At 43.1% G+C, this 19,153-nt stretch overlaps 1 protein-coding gene across 1 annotated transcript in view; it reads right to left on the reverse strand.

Moving 5' to 3' along the window:
* Positions 1-220: 220 nt before the first annotated feature.
* The window catches only part of grm7 (glutamate metabotropic receptor 7), a gene marked incomplete at both ends in the record, with an annotated part of 120,299 nt that continues 101,366 nt past the window's right edge, over positions 221-19,153 (reverse strand). The window contains 2 exons of the mRNA XM_084166904.1: positions 221-270; positions 9,340-9,586. Coding sequence (XP_084023030.1) covers positions 221-270; positions 9,340-9,586 — 297 coding nt within the window. The remainder of the gene's footprint in view (positions 271-9,339; positions 9,587-19,153) is intronic.

A 19,153-nucleotide genomic window follows, 5' to 3' on the forward strand; every position in this document is an offset into this window, starting at 1 on the left:
CCTCTGGTTGAACGGAAAGCTCTATAAGCCAGGAACCCACCCCATTGTCCCTGTCGTGTTCCGGAGTTCCTGGGTTCCATGGGGTTCCGAGGGGTTCCGGGGTGTGAGTGGGCCAGTAGAGCAGCATGAACATAAACATCCTTTTCATTCCTTTTTGTTGCCAATGGGGCTGGAGACCAAGCGTCTCCATCCATCATGTCCTTCTCTCTGATGACGGCTCTTAGATCACAAGGTCGTTGTAGCTCACATATTTCTTCTTTGCTGCTGGACCTGGAGAGGAGAAATGACAAGGAAATATGTTTTTCACATACAATGCTTCAGGGTTTTTCTATTTTCTTTTTAGAGGAGTGTAGCATAGTGGCGGTATGAGCATGTCGTTGTGATCTGATATGCACATCATACTGACTTTTCTTGCGAGTGTGTGTTTTATTTGTTGAATAAACCACACACTGTTAAGGTCAGGGATAAGGATGAGGGTGAGATACAAAGTGTATTTGTAAAGGATAAATGCACAACAGTAGCAGGTACATGCTGGAACAGCTATAAATGCATGGACAATAGCTGGAGACATCTTTTCATCAGAAGGTTGAGGTAGAGGTTGCCGCTGACAGCACACTGTGTGGTGCATTAGCGTAGATCTGTGTTCTTCAGTCCTGCTGACCTATAGAGTGTGCAGATGTTTTCACCAGCCCAGTACTAACACACCTGGTTCAGCTAAACACGGATCCCAAAAGCAAAAATTTGGCGACCGATTGGATCATTACACTTTGATGAAAATCTATTTGCAACAGTAAACCTCACACAAAGAGCATATACAGTATATTCCATTGGGCGTTTGTCATTAATTTCCCGTTAAGAATTATCCCCTTTTTTTTTTTATATATAATTAAATCTACCCGCTGAGGGATTATTTTACTCCTGCGATGAAACTGGTCAAATTAACATCTAACACCTGTAGGGCCTATTGTAATCCACAGTGACTTAATGATATGAAACAAAGACCATAAGACCTTGTGTCAGGGCCCATATCTACAAAGAGTCTCAGAGTAGGAGTGCTGATCTGGAATCAGTTTAGCTTTTTAGTTGATAATGAATGATATTCTATGGACAGATCCTAGATCGGCACTCCTACTGTGAGGCGCTGTGTTTGATACAGGCCCTGATCTCATTAGCCATAGCCATAGTGCATGGCAATCCTCAGCAGCAATCCAACGTTGCTCCACATAATGAATCTTCACAGAAGTTATTGTCTGCATCCCAAATGGCACCCTATTCCCTACATAGTGCACTAGTTTTGACCAGAGCCCTGATCAAAAGTAGTGCACTGTACAGGGATTAATGTGCCATTTGAGACAAAAAATCTCAAAATCGCCCCACTGCACCCCAGGCTCCTGTACGATAGCTGAAATATACATTTCTAAATGGGGCCTACTCTCCTAGGTTTATACATCCTTAAGGTATGATAACTGCCCTATATATGTATGTGGACACCCTTCACATTAGTGGATTATTTTTCAGCCACACCCGTTGCTGACAGGTGTATAAAATCGAGCACACAGCCATGGAATCTCCATTGACAAACATTGGCAGTAGAATGACCTTACTGAAGAGCTCAGTGACTTTCAACGTGGCACCGTCATAAGATGCCACATTTCCAACAAGTCAGTTCGTCAAATGTCTGCCCTGCTAGAGCTGCCCTGGTCAACTGTAAATGCTATTATTGTGAAGTGAAAACGTCTAGGAGCAACAACGGCTCAGCCAAAGTGGTAGGCCACACAAGCTCACAGAATGGGACCGCCGAGTGCTGAAGCGCTGTAAAAATCGTCTGTCCTCGGTTGCAACACTCACTACCGAGTTCCAAACTGCCTCTGGAAGCAACGTCAGCACAATAAATGTTTGTCGGGAGCTTCAGTAAATGGGTTTCCATGGCCGAGCAGCCGCACACAAGCCTAGGATCACCATGCGCAATGTCAAGCGTCGGCTGGACTGGTGTAAAGCTCGCCGCCATTGTACTCAGTGGTGGAAACTGATGATGTTATACTATACTGAACAAAAACATAAACGCAACATGCAACAATTTAAACGATTTTACTGAGTTACAGTTCACATAAACAAAATCAGTCAATTGAAAGACATTCATTAGGCAATAATCTATGGATTTCACGACTGGCCAGGAGTGCAGCCATGGGTGGGCCTGGGAGGGCATAGGCCTAGAGGCCAGGCCCAGCCAATCAGAAATACTTTCCCCCCCACAAAAGGCTTTATTACAGACAAAAATACTCCTCAGTTTCATCAGCTGTCCGGGTGGCTGGCCTCAGACAATCCCACAGGTGAAGAAGCCGGATGTGGAGGTCCTGGGTTGTTGTGGTTACACGTGGTCTCCGGTTGTGAAGCTGGTTGGACGTATTGCCAAGTTCTCTAAAACGACGTTGGAGGCAGCTTATGGTAGAGATATGAACATTATATTCTCTGGCAACAGCTCTGGTGGACATTCCTGCAGTCAGCATGCCAATTGCACACTCCCTCAAAACTTGTGACATCTGTGGCATTTTAAAGTGGCCTTTTATTGTCCCCAGCACAAAGTGCACCTGTGTAATGATCATTATGTTTAATCAGCTTCTTGATATGTCACACCTGTCAGGTGGATTGATTATCTTGGCAAATTAGAAATGTTCACAACATTTGAAAGAAATAAGCTTTTTGTGTGCATGGAAACATTTCTCTGTTCTTTTCAGCTCATGAAACATAGGACCAACACTTGACATGTTGCGTTTATGTAAGTAGCCTTGGCTTGTGCGATCCGGGACAGCTGATAGGAGCAGAAGCCTAGCTCCTGTTTCTCTAGTGAGGCAGCTTGATGTACAAGTACACCCCCTGGACAGGACGTTAGTCTATTCCAGGCCCTTACCCCCATTCTACAGTATATCATCAATGCTGAGTGCCAAGCAGAGACGCATCAGGTCCCATTTGTACAGTTTTTGGTATGACTCGGCGGTGGATCAAACTCCCGACCTTCCAATCTCTTTAACCACAAGGCTAGTTGAGTTGCATTAGCTTTTTTCAGATATTATATTCTTAACCGAATCCTTTATTTTTAATGAAATACAATAAGATGTTATTAGTACAGCATTAAAATATCAATATTTAAAATTACTCCATACATTGCTATTATAAATGCAAGTTTGGAAAATAGCATTTGAACCAATGGTGGTCTAACAATGTACTCAAAATGGCAATACATATCCTCTGGAGTTTGTAAATGGAATATACTGTATTTTTCTCTGACTGTTTCATGTGTGACGCAGTAGGATTGATGGGGATTATAGGGTATCATGCCATTCATGTCAGGTTCCAGGGGACCGAGAGGAGCCAAGGCCAAGACGCAATGAAAGAGAGAGACAGAAGCACAGAGATGGAGAGCGAGAGACAGAGAGAGAGACAGAGAGAAACAGAGAGATAGAGAGTTACGGAGAGAGAGAGAGAGAGAGAGAGAGAGAGAGAGAGCGAGAGAGCGAGAGAGCGAGAGAGCGAGAGAGCGAGAGAGCGAGAGAGAGAGAGAGAGAGAGAGAGAGAGAGAGAGAGAGAGAGAGAGAGAGAGAGAGAGAGAGAGAGAGAGAGAGAGAGAGAGAGAGAGAGAGAGAGAGAGAGAGAGAGAGAGAGAGAGAGAGAGAGAGAGAGAGAGAGAGAGAGAGAGAGAGAGAGAGAGAGAGAGAGAGAGCAGCTGAGGAATGAGGGATGCCCGGGACCAGATGGTTCAGTGCTCTATGGGGAGACATGACGGAGGACGAGGCAGGAGGCAGGAGAGATGGCAGACTGCTGCGTCTTCTCTAGCTGTGTCCCAAATGGCACCCTATTTGCTATATAGTACACTTATTTTGGGCTGCCCTATGGATCCTGGTCAAAGGTTGTGCACAATGTAGGGAATAGGGTGACATTTGGGATGCAGACTGGCGACATTTGTGACGCAGACTGGCGACATGTGTGACGCACATTGGCGACATTTGGGACGCAGACTGTGTGACTGGAGTTTTGACCCAACCAGGAAAGAACAGGGACAGGCCCCATGATATGTAACCCATGCTACTAGTAATAGACTGTCTGTAACCATGATTGTAACCCATGCTACTAGTAACATATTGCATGTAACCATGATATGTAATCTATGCCGATAGTAACATATGTAACCATATGTAACCTATGCTAATAGCATCATATGTAACCATGATATGTAACCTATGCTAATAGTAACATATGTGACCATATGTAACCTATGCTAATAGCATCATATGTAACCATGCTAAGGGTGAGGACTCTAGTCTCGACTGTTGATGCATGTTGTATGATCCTAGTAACAAGTGGTTAAGGAGGTATGTGTTGTACTGTAAATGTCTACAGCGATTAAGGAAGTATTCTTTGTACTGTAAGTGTCTACAGAGATTAAGAGGTATGAGTTGTACTGTAAATGTCTACAGAGATTAAGGAGGTATGCGTTGTACTGTAAATGTCTACAGCGATTAAGGAAGTATTCGTTGTACTGTAAGTGTCTACAGAGATTAAGAGGTATGTGTTGTACTTTAAGTGTCTACAGAGATTAAGGAGGTATGTGTTGTACTGTAAGTGTCTACAGAGATTAAGGAGGTATGCGTTGCACTGTAAATGTCTGCAGAGATTAAGGAAGTATTCGTTGTACTGTAAGTGTCTACAGAGATTAAGGAGGTATGTGTTGTACTTTAAATGTCTACAGAGATTATGGAGGTATGCGTTGTACTGTAAATGTCTACAGAGATTAAGAGATATGTGTTGTACTGTAAATGTCTACAGCGATTAAGGAAGTATTTGTTGTACTGTAAGTGTCTACAGAGATTAAGGAGGTATGCGTTATACTGTAAGTGTCTACAGAGATTATGGATTTAGAATGCATTACACAGATAGACAAGGAACATTATTAAAACAACCCAACATTTCCCTGCACTGTGTAAATGAAATCAATCAATCAATCAATCAAAAACATTATTTATAAAGCCCTTTTTACATCAGCAGATGTCACAAAGTGCTATACAGAAACCCAGCCTAAAACCCCAACCAGCAAGCAATGCAGATGTAGAAGCACGGTGGCTAGGAAAAACTCCCTAGCAAGGCAGGAACCTAGGAAGAAACCTAGAGAGGAACCAGGCTCTGAGGGGTGGATAGTCCTCTTCTAGGGCACAGGTCCTCCGGCAGTGGAGGGAGAGAGGGAGAGAGAGAGAATTAGAGGGAGTATACTTAAATTCACACAGAACACCAGATAAGACAGGAGAATTACACCAGATATAACAGACTGACCCTAGCCCCCTGGCAAATAGACTATTGCAGCATAGATACTGGGGACTGAGACAGGGGTGGGTCGGGGGACACTGTGGCCCCATCCGACGATACCCCCGGACAGGGCCAACCAGGCAGGATATAACCCCACCCACTTTGCCAAAGCACAGCCCCCACACCACTAGAGGGATATCAACAGACCACCAACCTACTACCCTGAGACAAGGCTGAGTATAGCCCACGAAGATCTCCTCCACCGCACGAGCCCGAGGGGGCGTGAAACCGGACTCGTAACGTACTGTACAAGCTCACAGTTAAAACTGAGTAGAAATATAAAGTACTATTATGACATCTTCCTGTCTTTGCATTTACAGTTGAAGTCAAAAGTGTACATACACTTAGGTTGGAGTCATTAAAACTCGTTTTTCAACCACCCCACAAATTTCTTCTTAACAAACTATAGTTTTGGCAAGGACCTTGTGAAGATGTTGGAGGAAACTGGTACAAAAGTATCTATATCCACAGTAAAACAAGTCCTATATCGAGCAAGGAGGCCTACAAACCTGACTCAGTTATACCAGCTCTGTCAGGAGGAATGGGCCAACATTCACCCAACTTATTGTGGGAAGCTTGTGGAAGGCTACCCGAAACGTTTGACCCAAGTTAAACAATTTAAATGCAATGCTACCAAATACTAATTGAGTGTATGTAAACTCATGACCCACTGGGAACGTGATGAAAGAAATAAAAGCTGAAATAAATCATTCTCTCTACTATTATTCTGACATTTCACATTCTTAAAATAAAGTGGTGATCCTAAAACAGGGAATTTTTACTAGGATTAAATGTCAGGAATTGTGAAAAAACAGAGTTTAAATGTATTTGGCTAAGGTGCATGTAAACTTCCGAATTCAACTGTATATCATATCTTAAAAATGTGTTTCAGATGAAAATATATTGAGTTTATTAAATACTAACGTGTCCATTTCATCAATCCCTGTAACTGGGTTACCAACCAGGAGAAGACAAAACATCCTACATTCTTAGAAAAAAAGGTGCTATCTAGAACCTAAATGGGTTCTGCGTCTGTCCCATAGGAGAACCCGTTAATGAGCCCTATTTGGTTCCTCTCCTCTCCTCTCCTCTCCTCTCCTCTCCTCTCCTCTCCTCTCCTCTCCTCTCCTCTCCTCTCCTCTCCTCTCCTCTCCTCTCCTCTCCTCTCCTCTCCTCTCCTCTCCTCTCCTCTCCTCCTCTCCTCTCCTCTCCTCGCCTCGCCTCGCCTCGCCTTGCCTCTCCTCTCCTCTCCTCTCCTCTCCTCTCCTCCAGCCTTCAAGAAATGAGAACAAGGTCATAGCAAAAAGTAGTAGAAGATGAATTTGTTCTTACCTCTGATAAATTATGAGACTTAGCCTGTTGGAGAGAAAACATTATTTGGTGAGTATGTCTGTCCCAGTGTATCCCAAAGGGGTTGAGGTATAGAGCCTTGTAATTTGACCACATATTCCCCATGATATATGAATTTACACATTCATTTCTGGAATAATTTATTTGCATGGCCTTTTTCCGATGAAGAAAAGCACAGTTAATATGTGGCCGGTGTCATTCAGATGGCAGCCTGAAGAATATTGAAATTCCTCTCGCTTTCTTATGACTCCAAAAGGTATGAAGGGTTGTATCTTCTAAAATGAAATGTTGATGTTTTCCTGCAACGGGACTATGAAGAGACTGTCCATCATGTTGTAGTGATGGCGCTATCCCAGTAGGTGATTGCATTCTCATATTACCAGTGTTATGATGGTCATGCTGAAACAAGCTTCAGAAGGCCCAGACAACAGTAATAGTGGAAATCAATGACAAGAACATAGCTCATGATCAGCTCTGGTGGTGTTTACAACTGTGTGTGTGTGTTTACAACATTACAACATTACTCTGAACTCAGAACACATTGAAACAGCCTGAGGTTATCCAAGTTATAATTGAACATGTGGGTTATTCTTCACAGCCATTCTTCCACACGTGTTGTGCTGTAGTAAGACTACTGTAGAGGCTTTGATAATCAATACTGTAGATAATCAATAATGTTGATAATCAATGCTATAAATAATCAATACTGTTGATAATCAATACTGTTGATAATCAATACTGTAGATAATCAATACTGTTGATAATCAATGTTGTTGATTATTAATACTTTTGATAATCGATACTGTAGATAATCAATACTGTAGATAATCAATACAGTTGATAATCAATACTGTAGATAATAAATGCTGTTGATAACCACTACTGTAGATAATCGATACTGTAGATAGTCAATGTAGTAGATAATCAATAATGTAGATAATCAATGCTGTTGATAATCAATGATGTTGATTATCAATACTGTTGATAATCAATACTGTTGATAATCAATACTTTTCATTAGATTGTTAAGGTGGATGTTTTTCAGAGTTTGTCTTGCAAGTAGCCATGCACAGTTGTAAGACAGATGGCATTTGAAAAACAGAGTAAAGCTTGTGGGAGGACACGTCCATTCATATAGAATGCATCTCAAATGCATGGCACCCTATTCCCTATATATACTGTACCTGTAGTGCACTACATAGGGAATAGGGTGCCATTTGGGATGAACCCATATCATTTTCTGTATGACCAGCAGCATTCCTTGAGGGTGTTGTACGTGACTATTTCCAGGTCCTCCTTCACATGCCCTTTTACAACATGGTCTCATTCCAATGATGTCAAAATAGTGACATTCAGCCATTGTAGGTATACTGTCTGCTGCAGGGTGGTAAAGTAAAACGTTATTTTGAGTGATTCAATTGAGTGAACCTTTGGATAAAGCCTTGAATAAAGGAAAACATTTGAGTACCTGATACCATGTTTTTTGATAAATACAACAGAATAATACATTCTACCTGCAGCGTAATCCTACTTGATGAAACAGGAAAATCAATTTCCATAATTTCCCTAGATACTAAAACTAATACCAGGAACACATCTGAGTAATGTAATAATGATACCAACTGTCCTACACGTAATAAATCATAATGCCTGTATTGATAACTGGAGTGTGATCCTAACACTGGAAAAATCAATTAAAAAAAATAAACAGATAGAGATAACGCAGATAAACTAATAATATGTTTATGAGAGATAGCAAGATTGTGTCACCCTGCAACCTGTGTTCCATTTGAATGAGAAAATGTTCTTAGAAAAATAAGCATGCAAACAACATAACATAGGGTGTGTCGCAAATGGAATCCTATTCCCTATATAGTGCACTACTTTTCACCAGGACCCCAGTCAAATGTAGAGTACTATGTAGGGAATAGGGTGCCATTTATAACAGAGACTGTAGTGTGCTGTAGGTTTTTTAAACAATCTACCCAATCTGTTCAAGGAGTCCCAGTATTAATACTGTAAGTAGTACTTATTATGAGTGACGAGTTCATTTTGTACCACTTGGGTGCTCTCTCTGTTGAATCAGAGATGGTGACTGCGGATTGTCCAAGAGCAGTTAAGGGTCATCCAGTTTAAACTCTCTCAGCACCAGCAGCAGCAGCAGCATATTCATTCAGATAGCAGCGGTTGAAATAAAAACAAACTTCTGGCCTAACGTGCTCTGGGACGGTATTCACAAAAGCGTCTCAGAGTAGGATTGCAGAGCTAGGATCAGGTCCCTTGTGTTCATGTAATCTTACTATCAGGAAGAGTAGTTGGACCCCAAGAAGAGTAGTTGGACCCCAGGAAGAGTAGTTGGACCCCAGGAAGAGTAGTTGGATCCCAGGAAGAGTAGCTGCTACATTAGCAACAGCTAATTGGGATCCTGATGAACTCACTTTGTGACATCTGCTGATGTAAAAAGGGCTTTATAAATCCATTTGATTGATTGATTGAACTAAATTCATTACGATCTAAAAGGCAAAACTGATCCTAGATGCCGACTCCAACTCAAAGACTGTTTTTGAATAACAGCCCTGCACTTTTAACTCTGAGACGCTTCGTGAACATAGCCCCTGATCTGGTGAAACTTACTGTTTGGATCGACGTTTTCACAAAGTTCCGTCTTGGCCTCTCCGTTGGGCCTGTCACCGGTCTTGTGTGAGAGGCGTGTGGTCAGGGACGCGGCCGTCACCACCGCCTTGAAGCTCCTCTTCCTCTTCTGGACGTTAAGCTCCGGGTGGAAGATGATGACGTAGACTTTAGGCACGTAGAGCATCCCCAAGGCCACCGAGGCACTGAGGTTCATAGATATACAGAGGGTGGTGGTCTGGACGTACAACTGGAGAGAGAAAGAGAGAGAGAGAGAGAGAGAGAGAGAGAGAGAGAGAGAGAGAGAGAGAGAGAGAGAGAGAGAGAGAGAGAGAGAGAGAGAGAGAGAGAGAGAGAGAGAGAGAGAGAGAGAGAGAGAGAGAGAGAGAGAGAGAGAGAGAGAGAGAGAGAGAGAGAGAGAGAGAGAGAGAGAGAGAGAGAGAGAGAGAGAGAGAGAGAGAGAGAGAGAGAGAGAGAGAGAGAGAGAGAGAGAGGGAGAGGGAGAGTGACAGTTGTGTTACCAAAGGCACTGAGGTTCTTAGAGATAAAGAGGGTGGTGTGGGGGGGTGGTGTGTACTTTCTGTAGTGAGGCAGCTTGATGTACAAGTACACCCCCTGGACAGGACACTAGTCTATCTCAGGGCCTTATCTCCAATCTATCACCTTAATGCTGAGTAGCAAGCAGGGACGCATCAGGTCCCATGTTTACAGTCTTTGGTATAACTCGGCCAGGGATCTAACTCCAATCTCAGGGTGGACACTCGAACCACAAGGCCACTGAGTTGGTTTGCATGGTGGTGGTGGATCCATAGAATTACAATTAAAGCAACAGATATTCCAAATCAAGAAATTCCAAAATTGTATGTGTGTGATTACTACACAGCAGTGAGTGTATGACGATGGTGGTGGTGGGTAGATCCTTTTCTCTGTAAACGTTTAATGTGTCTGCTGCAGCCAGGGTTGGGGAGTAACAGATTACGTTCAAAGTAACCTGCCCAACCCTGGCTGCAGCGTATAGCCGCGGCCAGCAGACCAGCAGTATTAGTCATGGCCCTAGCCTGCAGCCCTACCGACTCCCTACCGTATCAAAGCTGAATGTATAAGCAGATTGGCCGTGTCTATAATAGGATCCCTAGGGGTTGGTCTCAGGTTCACTGACTGCATCCCAAATGGCACCCTGTTCCCTAAATAGTGCACTACTTTTGACCAGAGCCCTGTAGATCTCTTGTCAAAAGTATTCCACTAATTTAGGGAACAGGGTACCATTTGGGATGCAACCTCTGCCTCAGATTAATTTTTTTTGTCTCCTAGCATCTCACAGCACCACATTCCCAGAGTTCGAATGGCGCAAGAAGTCACAGGGTTGAATCACACTGAGAGGATGTGGAAAGATGTGGAAATTGGAGGCCAGAGGGTGTATCATCAAAGCGCTAACTGAGTGGAGCCATGTACAGTCTAACATGTCACTTTAGTTTGTCAGAGTGCAAATCAATGGGGGATGACAAGAGGAAGCGTTGACGTGATTTGGTGAACTGAAGACACACGAGAGAATGGTGACCCGACCTATTAATTCCACACATGAAATATACAAGGCCTACCAAACGGTATATTTAAAAACATAAACATACATACTTGTTCCTACTTCACCATGTACAGGTACACTGTCATTACTGTTATCTCTATGGTAACCGTTTACTTTAAAACCACTGATGAACTAATGCCATGTTTATGAGGACATGGCAACATTATCTAAAATCTTCATTATCCATGAATGAATAATGATTTAGTAACCAGCTCTCTGTTCCATGTCTCAAATCAAAATACTGACAGTCAGTACAATGTTCATACAAGCTGCTTATTATGTGAGATAAATGTCCAGGAAAGTTATAAATCCATCTGATAAACAGTGATGAGATGATACTTGAGAACTTGCCAGAAGGAGACCTTTTTAATTGGGTATTATCTTATCGTAGCTCTCCATCTTTTAATCAAGTCTGTTTTCGACTTTCATGTTAACAGAACAGGTCTGAAACAGACTGGGCAGCTGCAGTGTAAGAATGATCTGAGGCATGTTTTAATAGTGTTTAGTATTGAAAACCATTGTTAGTGTTTTGTGTTGAACACCATAAGATTGGAAGCCGGCTTGGCATAACAATGAGATTGGATGCCGGCTTGGCATAACAATGAGATTGGATGCCGGCTTGGCATAACAGATCAGAGGAGTTGGTGAAACAGCAGATACAGATTTTTGACCAGTCTACAAGATTGGGTACATGGTACTGCGATTATTTAGCTACCTTTAAATTGAAGTCCTATCTCTTGATTCACACTTAAATCTGTAAAAAAGCTACTGACACTTTGAACTGTATAGATACTACCAACACTTTGAACTGTGTACACACTACCAACACTTTGAACTGTATAGACACTACCAACACTTTGAACTGTATAGAAACTACCAACACTTTGAACTGTGTAGACACTACCAACACTTTGAACTGTATAGACACTACCAACACTTTGAACTGTATAGACACTACCAACACTTTGAACTATATAGACACTAACAACACTTTGAACTGTATAGACACTACCAATACTTTGAACTGTATAGACACTACCAACACTTTGAACTGTATAGACACTACCAACACTTTGAACAGTATAGACACAACCAACACTTTGAACAGTATAGCACTCACAACTTCCTGTTACGTCAAATGGCACACTCATTCCATGTTTCGAATTATCTCAAACATCACAGTCTTTAAATGAAGGTTCAGAGGTGAGTGAGTGTCGAAAGTGATTTGATGGAAATATTTTCAGTAGTTTTCCATTGTTAGGCCAGGAGTTAATGTTGTGGAATTGTTTCATGTGTACTGATTAAAACATTTAGTTGTTTGAAGAGTGTTGTGTTTGTTGCTCTGTGGGGTATTGGGTTGTATGTGTGCGTGTTTGTGTGTGTGTGTGTGTGCCTGTTTGTGTGTGTGTGTGTGTGTGTGTGTGCGTGTTTGTGTGTGTGTGTGTGCGTGTTTGTGTGTGTGTGTCTGTGTGTGTCTGTGTGTGTGTGTGTGTGTGTGTGTGTGTGTGTGTGTGTCTGTGTGTGTGTGTGTGTGTGTGTGTGTGTGTGTGTGTGCATGTGTAGCGTGTGGGTGTGTGTGTACGTGCACGCACAGGCGTGCATGCATGAGTGTGTGCAGGGCGTAAATACTGGAACATTAATTAGACTTTCTACAGGGCTTGTAAGCAGAAACACAACTCATTAAAGGTTTTGGAGCAGGGACAAGCTGAAACCAAACTCTGCTTCAAGTTTCACAATTATTACACAGTCATTATAATTTCCCAAAGAATCATGGCTTTGAGGTGATCTACATAGTTTGTTTATTGTCTGATAAGCATATGGTTGGTGTTGTAGTCTATTGTTCAGTCTTTGGAACAGTCTCTACAGTATAATTATTATTTCAAATGGGCAACACCGAGTAAGCTATTGTCCAAACACAAAACAACATTCAACAACTTATCAGATGAATAACAACAACTATGCAATAAAGAAAGGTTTGCCTTTCCAGGCTAGTTCAGGATCAACTCTACAGCATGGTGCTGAAGAAGGCCTGAGGTGCGTTCAACAAGGGAAATAGCTTGCTAACTTTAGCTAACGTTAGCCAAACGTCTGAAAAGGTAGTGTGTGGGCGAACATATGGGTCTGTTTTTGGGGTCCTAAACTTCCGCTAGAAATAATAATGTGGTCGCGTAGGGCTTCTATTACATGTAGTGAGAATAGCAAAATTATTTGCAGTTTGAATATTGCTGCTAAAAAAGTCACCGTAATCTCTTGCAGTGTTCATTCAAATCGTTCAACTGAATTATTATTATTAGTTGTATTTTTTAGGGGGTAGATCAGTTCCAGTATCGGAGATAGATTGTGGCTTCTATCAATGTAATTGCCTGCATCATTTCCAATCCCCCATATTTATTTTAAAATGTATATCAACTGAAATTTGTTATTAAGTAACATGTTCGCCGCAAACAGAACTCACCTCTGTACAAGTCATGGCGAGAAGGGATCCAGCATTGGTCAAATTAACGTAAAAACGTAACCCTTTCCAAACCTTAACCTAATTATCCTAACCTGCTACGTTAGTTCTCCTAACCTGATGCATAAGTTCTCTTTACTTGCTACGAAAAGTCAAATTTGACGATAATTGGACAAAAGCTGTATCCCTTCTAGCCATTACCCTCTATACAGTATGGTAGAATGAACATCTACCGTACCTACTGTAACATCTACACACTTCTGAAAAGCATAACCTCCACTTCCTCTGTCTCGCCACTCATAACCTCCACTTCCTCTGTCTCGCCACTCATATCCTCCACTTCCTCTGTCTCGCCACTCATAACCTCCACTTCCTCTGTCTCGCCTCTCATATCCTCCACTTCCTCTGGCTCGCCACTCATAACCTCCAATTCCTCTGGCTCGCCACTCATAACCTCCACTTCCTCTGTCTCGCCACTCATAACCTCCACTTCCTCTGTCTCGCCACTCATAACCTCCACTTCCTCTGGCTCGCCACTCATAACCTCCACTTCCTCTGGCTCGCCACTCATAACCTCCACTTCCTCTGGCTCGCCACTCATAACCTCCACTTCCTCTGGCTCGCCACTCATAACCTCAACTTCCTCTGGCTCACCACTCATAACCTCCACTTCCTCTGGCTCGCCACTCATAACCTCCACTTCTTCTTGCTCGCCACTCATAACCTCCACTTCCTCTGGCTCGCCACTCATAACCTCCACTTGTTCTTGCTCGCCACTCATAACCTCCACTTCTTCTTGCTCGCCACTCATAACCTCCACTTCTTCTTGCTCGCCACTCATAACCTCCACTTCCTCTTGCTCGCCACTCATAACCTCCACTTCCTCTGTCTCGCCATTCATAACCTCCACTTCCTCTGGCTCGCCACTCATAACCTCCACTTCCTCTGTCTCGCCACTCATAACCTCCACTTCCTCTGGCTCGCCACTCATAACCTCCACTTCTTCTTGCTCGCCACTCATAACCTCCACTTCTTCTTGCTCGCCACTCATAACCTCCACTTCTTCTTGCTCGCCACTCATAACCTCCACTTCCTCTTGCTCGCCACTCATAACCTCCACTTCCTCTGTCTCGCCATTCATAACCTCCACTTCCTCTGGCTCGCCACTCATAACCTCCACTTCCTCTGTCTCGCCACTCATAACCTCCACTTCCTCTGGCTCGCCACTCATAACCTCCACTTCCTCTGGCTTGCCACTCATAACATCCACTTCTTCTTGCTCGCCACTCATAACCTCCACTTCCTTTGGCTCGCCACTCATAACCTCCACTTCCTCTTGCTCGCCACTCATAACCTCCACTATAAGATGTGCGAGAAGAACAAGAGAACCGGAGAGAGAAACAGACTCACTCTACACCTCTGCAGTATGCAGTTAGATTGTATAGAAATGAGATCTCTGAATCTGTACCACTTCAAGGAGAACAAGTTTGTTTTGAAAAGGAAGAGATGTGCCATAAGGGTGACAGAAGTAACAAAGTAACACAATAACAGATGTATTATAGATGTATAGACCGTACTAACAAAACCACAGAATAGCAGTTCTGCTCTGCATGAGCACAGCCCTGTGAATGGGGATCATGTCTAGTCTGCATACTGCTGGGGCATTCACACAGTACACTGAGTATACACTGAGTATCAACATACGTTTTCGACAAACAGTCCTGTTACACTTCAGGTTACGCAAAAATGCATTATGTTAATGGTTTAGTTGGACATGCTTCGTTGTAGGGGCATGCCTCATTTACAGTGACTGCGTGAGACACAGGTTGACGTTTATTGTCATGAATCTTTTCCTGGAGGCAGAACTGAGAGATTTCCCCTTAGATAGGCCAGTTGCAAAATCAAAATTGGCTATATTGTAAAAATTGATGAAAACAAAATGTAGTTTAAATTAGGTTTAAAATCTGATTTTATGACTTTGCGGCTGTGCTAGCTAGTGACCACTCCGCAGAACTTCCTCTAGAACAAGATTCATGACGAAAAAGACTAACCTGCCTGAGAGACGTCCTGTACTGCAGCTATACCGGAACAGACACCAGGATGGGGGTCAATTCAGGAAGTACACTGACATTCTAATTCCAATTCTATTGAATGCTTTCAACAGGGAAAAATGTGGAATTTGGAATTTGGTTTACTTTCTGAATTGAAATTAATTGAAATGGAATTGAACCCAACCCATGACAGATACACTGTCATACAAATGTGTTGGTTGATATGTTTGATGGACAAAATTTAAATCGATGTTTGGTCGATCCCATGACATCCCCATTACATTATGACGGGATATGAAGAGGTGAGGAAGCTTGAATGGAGAGAGCTGCACTTACATGTCTGTAACATGTATTAGCCCTATTCTAAGTTTCAAGTTTCATGTTTTAATGTCACATGCACAAGTACAGTGAAATGCCTTTCTTGCAAGGGCTAGCATTATGTGTAAACGTGGCATGTAATTTATGGTTACTGTATTGCTGCGGTGGGATGTTGTATTGTGCTGTAGATTTAGACAGGCACCTGTGTTCATTGACCTAAATAGAGTCAGTGGTTTTACTGTCTGTGGACGGCGTGAGTAATACTGGCCCAATAATGGACTAAAAGAGCCTAATGTTATTCCTTATAGTCCAAAGGACCTTACGTGTTCTGTCTGGAGGCGAATTGGCTCTGTCAGCCAAAACAGTCAAATACTCCATCTGAACGTGAATCAATTCTCAATTGTGGGACAGTTCTAGAAACGTAAAGCCTTCTACTTTCATGTCACATCTAAATCATTTCACAAATGCTTAATCTGCACACAAGTGGTGGTCGGTGACGTTTAAGATGAGGGAGGACGATAATCTTTTTTATGAGCATGGCCTTGTTTCTATTACAGCATATTAGATGACTGTCATTCATATTCCATTCACCCAGCTCAATGTAACATCGATAGGTTTAGGCTACTACATGATACTCAAATTCTCCCTATATCCATCATGAGGTTGCTACAACCTAGCCTACGAAAGACAGTTTACAACGTAGGTTCACAGGTCGAGAGAAAAATGTGAGTAATCAAGGTGACAGACAGCGACACATTCAATACCGCCTTGCACACTCTTGCCTGCATCTAGCTGATCTAGGGTGTAATCATTAGTCCAACAGTTGCAAACAAGAGTTTCTATTGGACAAATTCAGGTATGTTTGTCCCTGTTTCCCTGTTTGCTTCCGTTTAAGAAACATTATTCATCAGAATCGTTGGAATGAATACACCCCTGATCAGTACTATGTTGTAGACTAAATAATTAAAAGGGCTGTCCTCGATAAACAGACAAAGACAAGTCGTTGCATGTATAGATTTTATTTTTACTTGACTTGAGACTTGATTTGAAAACTTGTGACTTGACTCGACTTGACTTGCTCTTAGAATGCAGGACCTGGTCTTGACTCTAGTCTTGACCCGTTCTACTTGGGACCCGACTTGAGACTCTGACTTTGTGACTTGAGACTTGCTTTGTGACTCAAATAATAGTGACTTTGTCCCACCTCTGGTTCCTAATGTTTCCAAAACCTTACCGCAAGCGATGCGTTTTAACGTTCCGAACGAGTGTCGGGGCTCTTAACAAAACTGAAGATGCTACCGTCAATAGGCCTACTTAGCGTCTATGGGGTAGAGCAATACAATGACGTGTGTTGTCCTAGGGTCAATGCACCGTGCAGTTACCATCACAGATATCTGCAGTACTAAACACACAGAGATCACAGGGTAGACATATGTACACCTATCTACTGCTGTGTGTTGCTCATCCATTAATGAAATTATTAGTTTTCAGGCACAACGATAATAGCAGCCATAACACAGGAGGATTCATTTGAGGTAGAATCATAAGGAAGGAATATAGTTGTGTATCTCATTTTTACATTTACATTTTAGTCATTTAGCAGACGCTCTTAACCAGAGCGACTTACAGGAGCAATTAGGGTTAAGTGCCTTGCTCAAGGGCACATTAACGTCATTTAGCAGACGCTCTTAGCCAGAGCGACTCACAAATTGGTGCGTTCACCCTATAGCCAGTGGGATAACCACTTTACAATTTGGGGGGGGGGGGGGGGGTTAGAAGGAATACTTTAGCCTATCCCAGGTATTCCTTAAAGAGGTGGGGTTTCAAATGTCTCCGGAAGGTGGTGAGTGACTCCGCTGTCCTGGCGTCGTGAGGGAGCTTGTTCCACCATTGGGGTGCCAGAGCAGCGAACAGTTTTGACTGGGCTGAGGGGGAGCTGTGCTTCCGCAGAGGAAGGGGAGCCAGCAGGCCAGAGGTGGATGAACGCAATGTCCTCGTTTGGGTGTAGGGACTGATCAGAGCCTGAAGGTACAGGGGTGCCGTTCCCCTCACTGCTCCAAAGGCAAGCACCATGGTCTTGTAGCGGATGCGAGCTTCAATTGGAAGCCAGTGGAGTGTGCGGAGGAGGGGGGTGACGTGAGAGAACTTGGGAAGGTTGAACACCAGACGGGCTGCGGCATTCTGGATGAGTTGTAGGGGTTTAATGGCACAGGCAGGGAGCCCAGCCAACAGCGAGTTGCAGTAGTCCAGACGGGAGATGACAAGTGCCTGGACCAGGACCTGCGCCGCTTCCTGTGTAAGGCAGGGTCGCACTCTCCGAATGTTGTAGAGCATGAACCTGCAGGAGCGGGTCACCGCCTTGATGTTGGCGGAGAACGACAGGGTGTTGTCCAGGGTCACGCCTAGGCTCTTCGCACTCTGGGAGGAGGACACAGCGGAGTTGTCTACCGTGATGGCGAGATCATGGAACGGGCAGTCCTTCCCGGGGAGGAAGAGCAGCTCCGTCTTGCCAGGGTTCAGCTTGAGGTGGTGATCCGTCATCCATACTGATATGTCTGCCAGACATATCTCAATATGCATACTACCATGCTCCACACTCTCAAGCTCCGAGTGCATTGTCCGACCACGTTCTCTTGAAATATGTTCTTGTGAGGACGACAGTGTGGAGAACGCATAAAACATTACATTTCAGAAGCACTCGCACCCCCCCCACTGTATTACCTCACGCATCACCTCCCCGTTCACTGAACCTTCTTCCAGCCAGGACAACGGCAACAATAGAGACGAAAACAAGATAGACACAAAGCAAACGTTTTACTTCATCATAATCAGTTAGATATATTTGAATCATAATAATCTAGCTAACCAGCTAGATAAACAGACGAAAATGACCTAAAACTAATATTATGCAAGATAACTCTTCGTGGGTAGCTAGCTAACAATTCTTCGTAGCTAACAGTACTAGTAGCTAGCCAGTTAGCCCTATTGACTTTGCCCAAAATTAACACAGCATGTATTTATTAACGTATCAAGATACAATATTATAAATATAGACGTGATTGGGCAACATTTCATTCAGAACTCGGAGTGTATTTTCTCTTGCTTCAGCTAAAATAATGGCCGACATTGATTTCAAGAAATTTTGCGTACATTTTTTTACGCGGTTGGGTCATATTTCTTTGCATACTTTTCCATTGAAGCTTGCATCGATCCGGGCTTCCGAATATGTACAAACGGAGTACGAATTCGAGTAGTGCCCTCCGTGCTCCGTTTTGCATACTTTGATTTGAACTCATACGCCAACCCTCCCGTGCTACAATTTGCGTGCTCTGAGCACGGTAGTTAGCATTTTGAGAAACAGTCTCTAATAATGATTATGGATGTATAGGGTGATCGAAACTAGGCTTGGGTTTT

This window comes from Coregonus lavaretus (genome assembly GCF_964263955.1).
Source record: "Coregonus lavaretus genome assembly, chromosome: 8".
NCBI lineage: Eukaryota > Metazoa > Chordata > Actinopteri > Salmoniformes > Salmonidae > Coregonus > Coregonus lavaretus.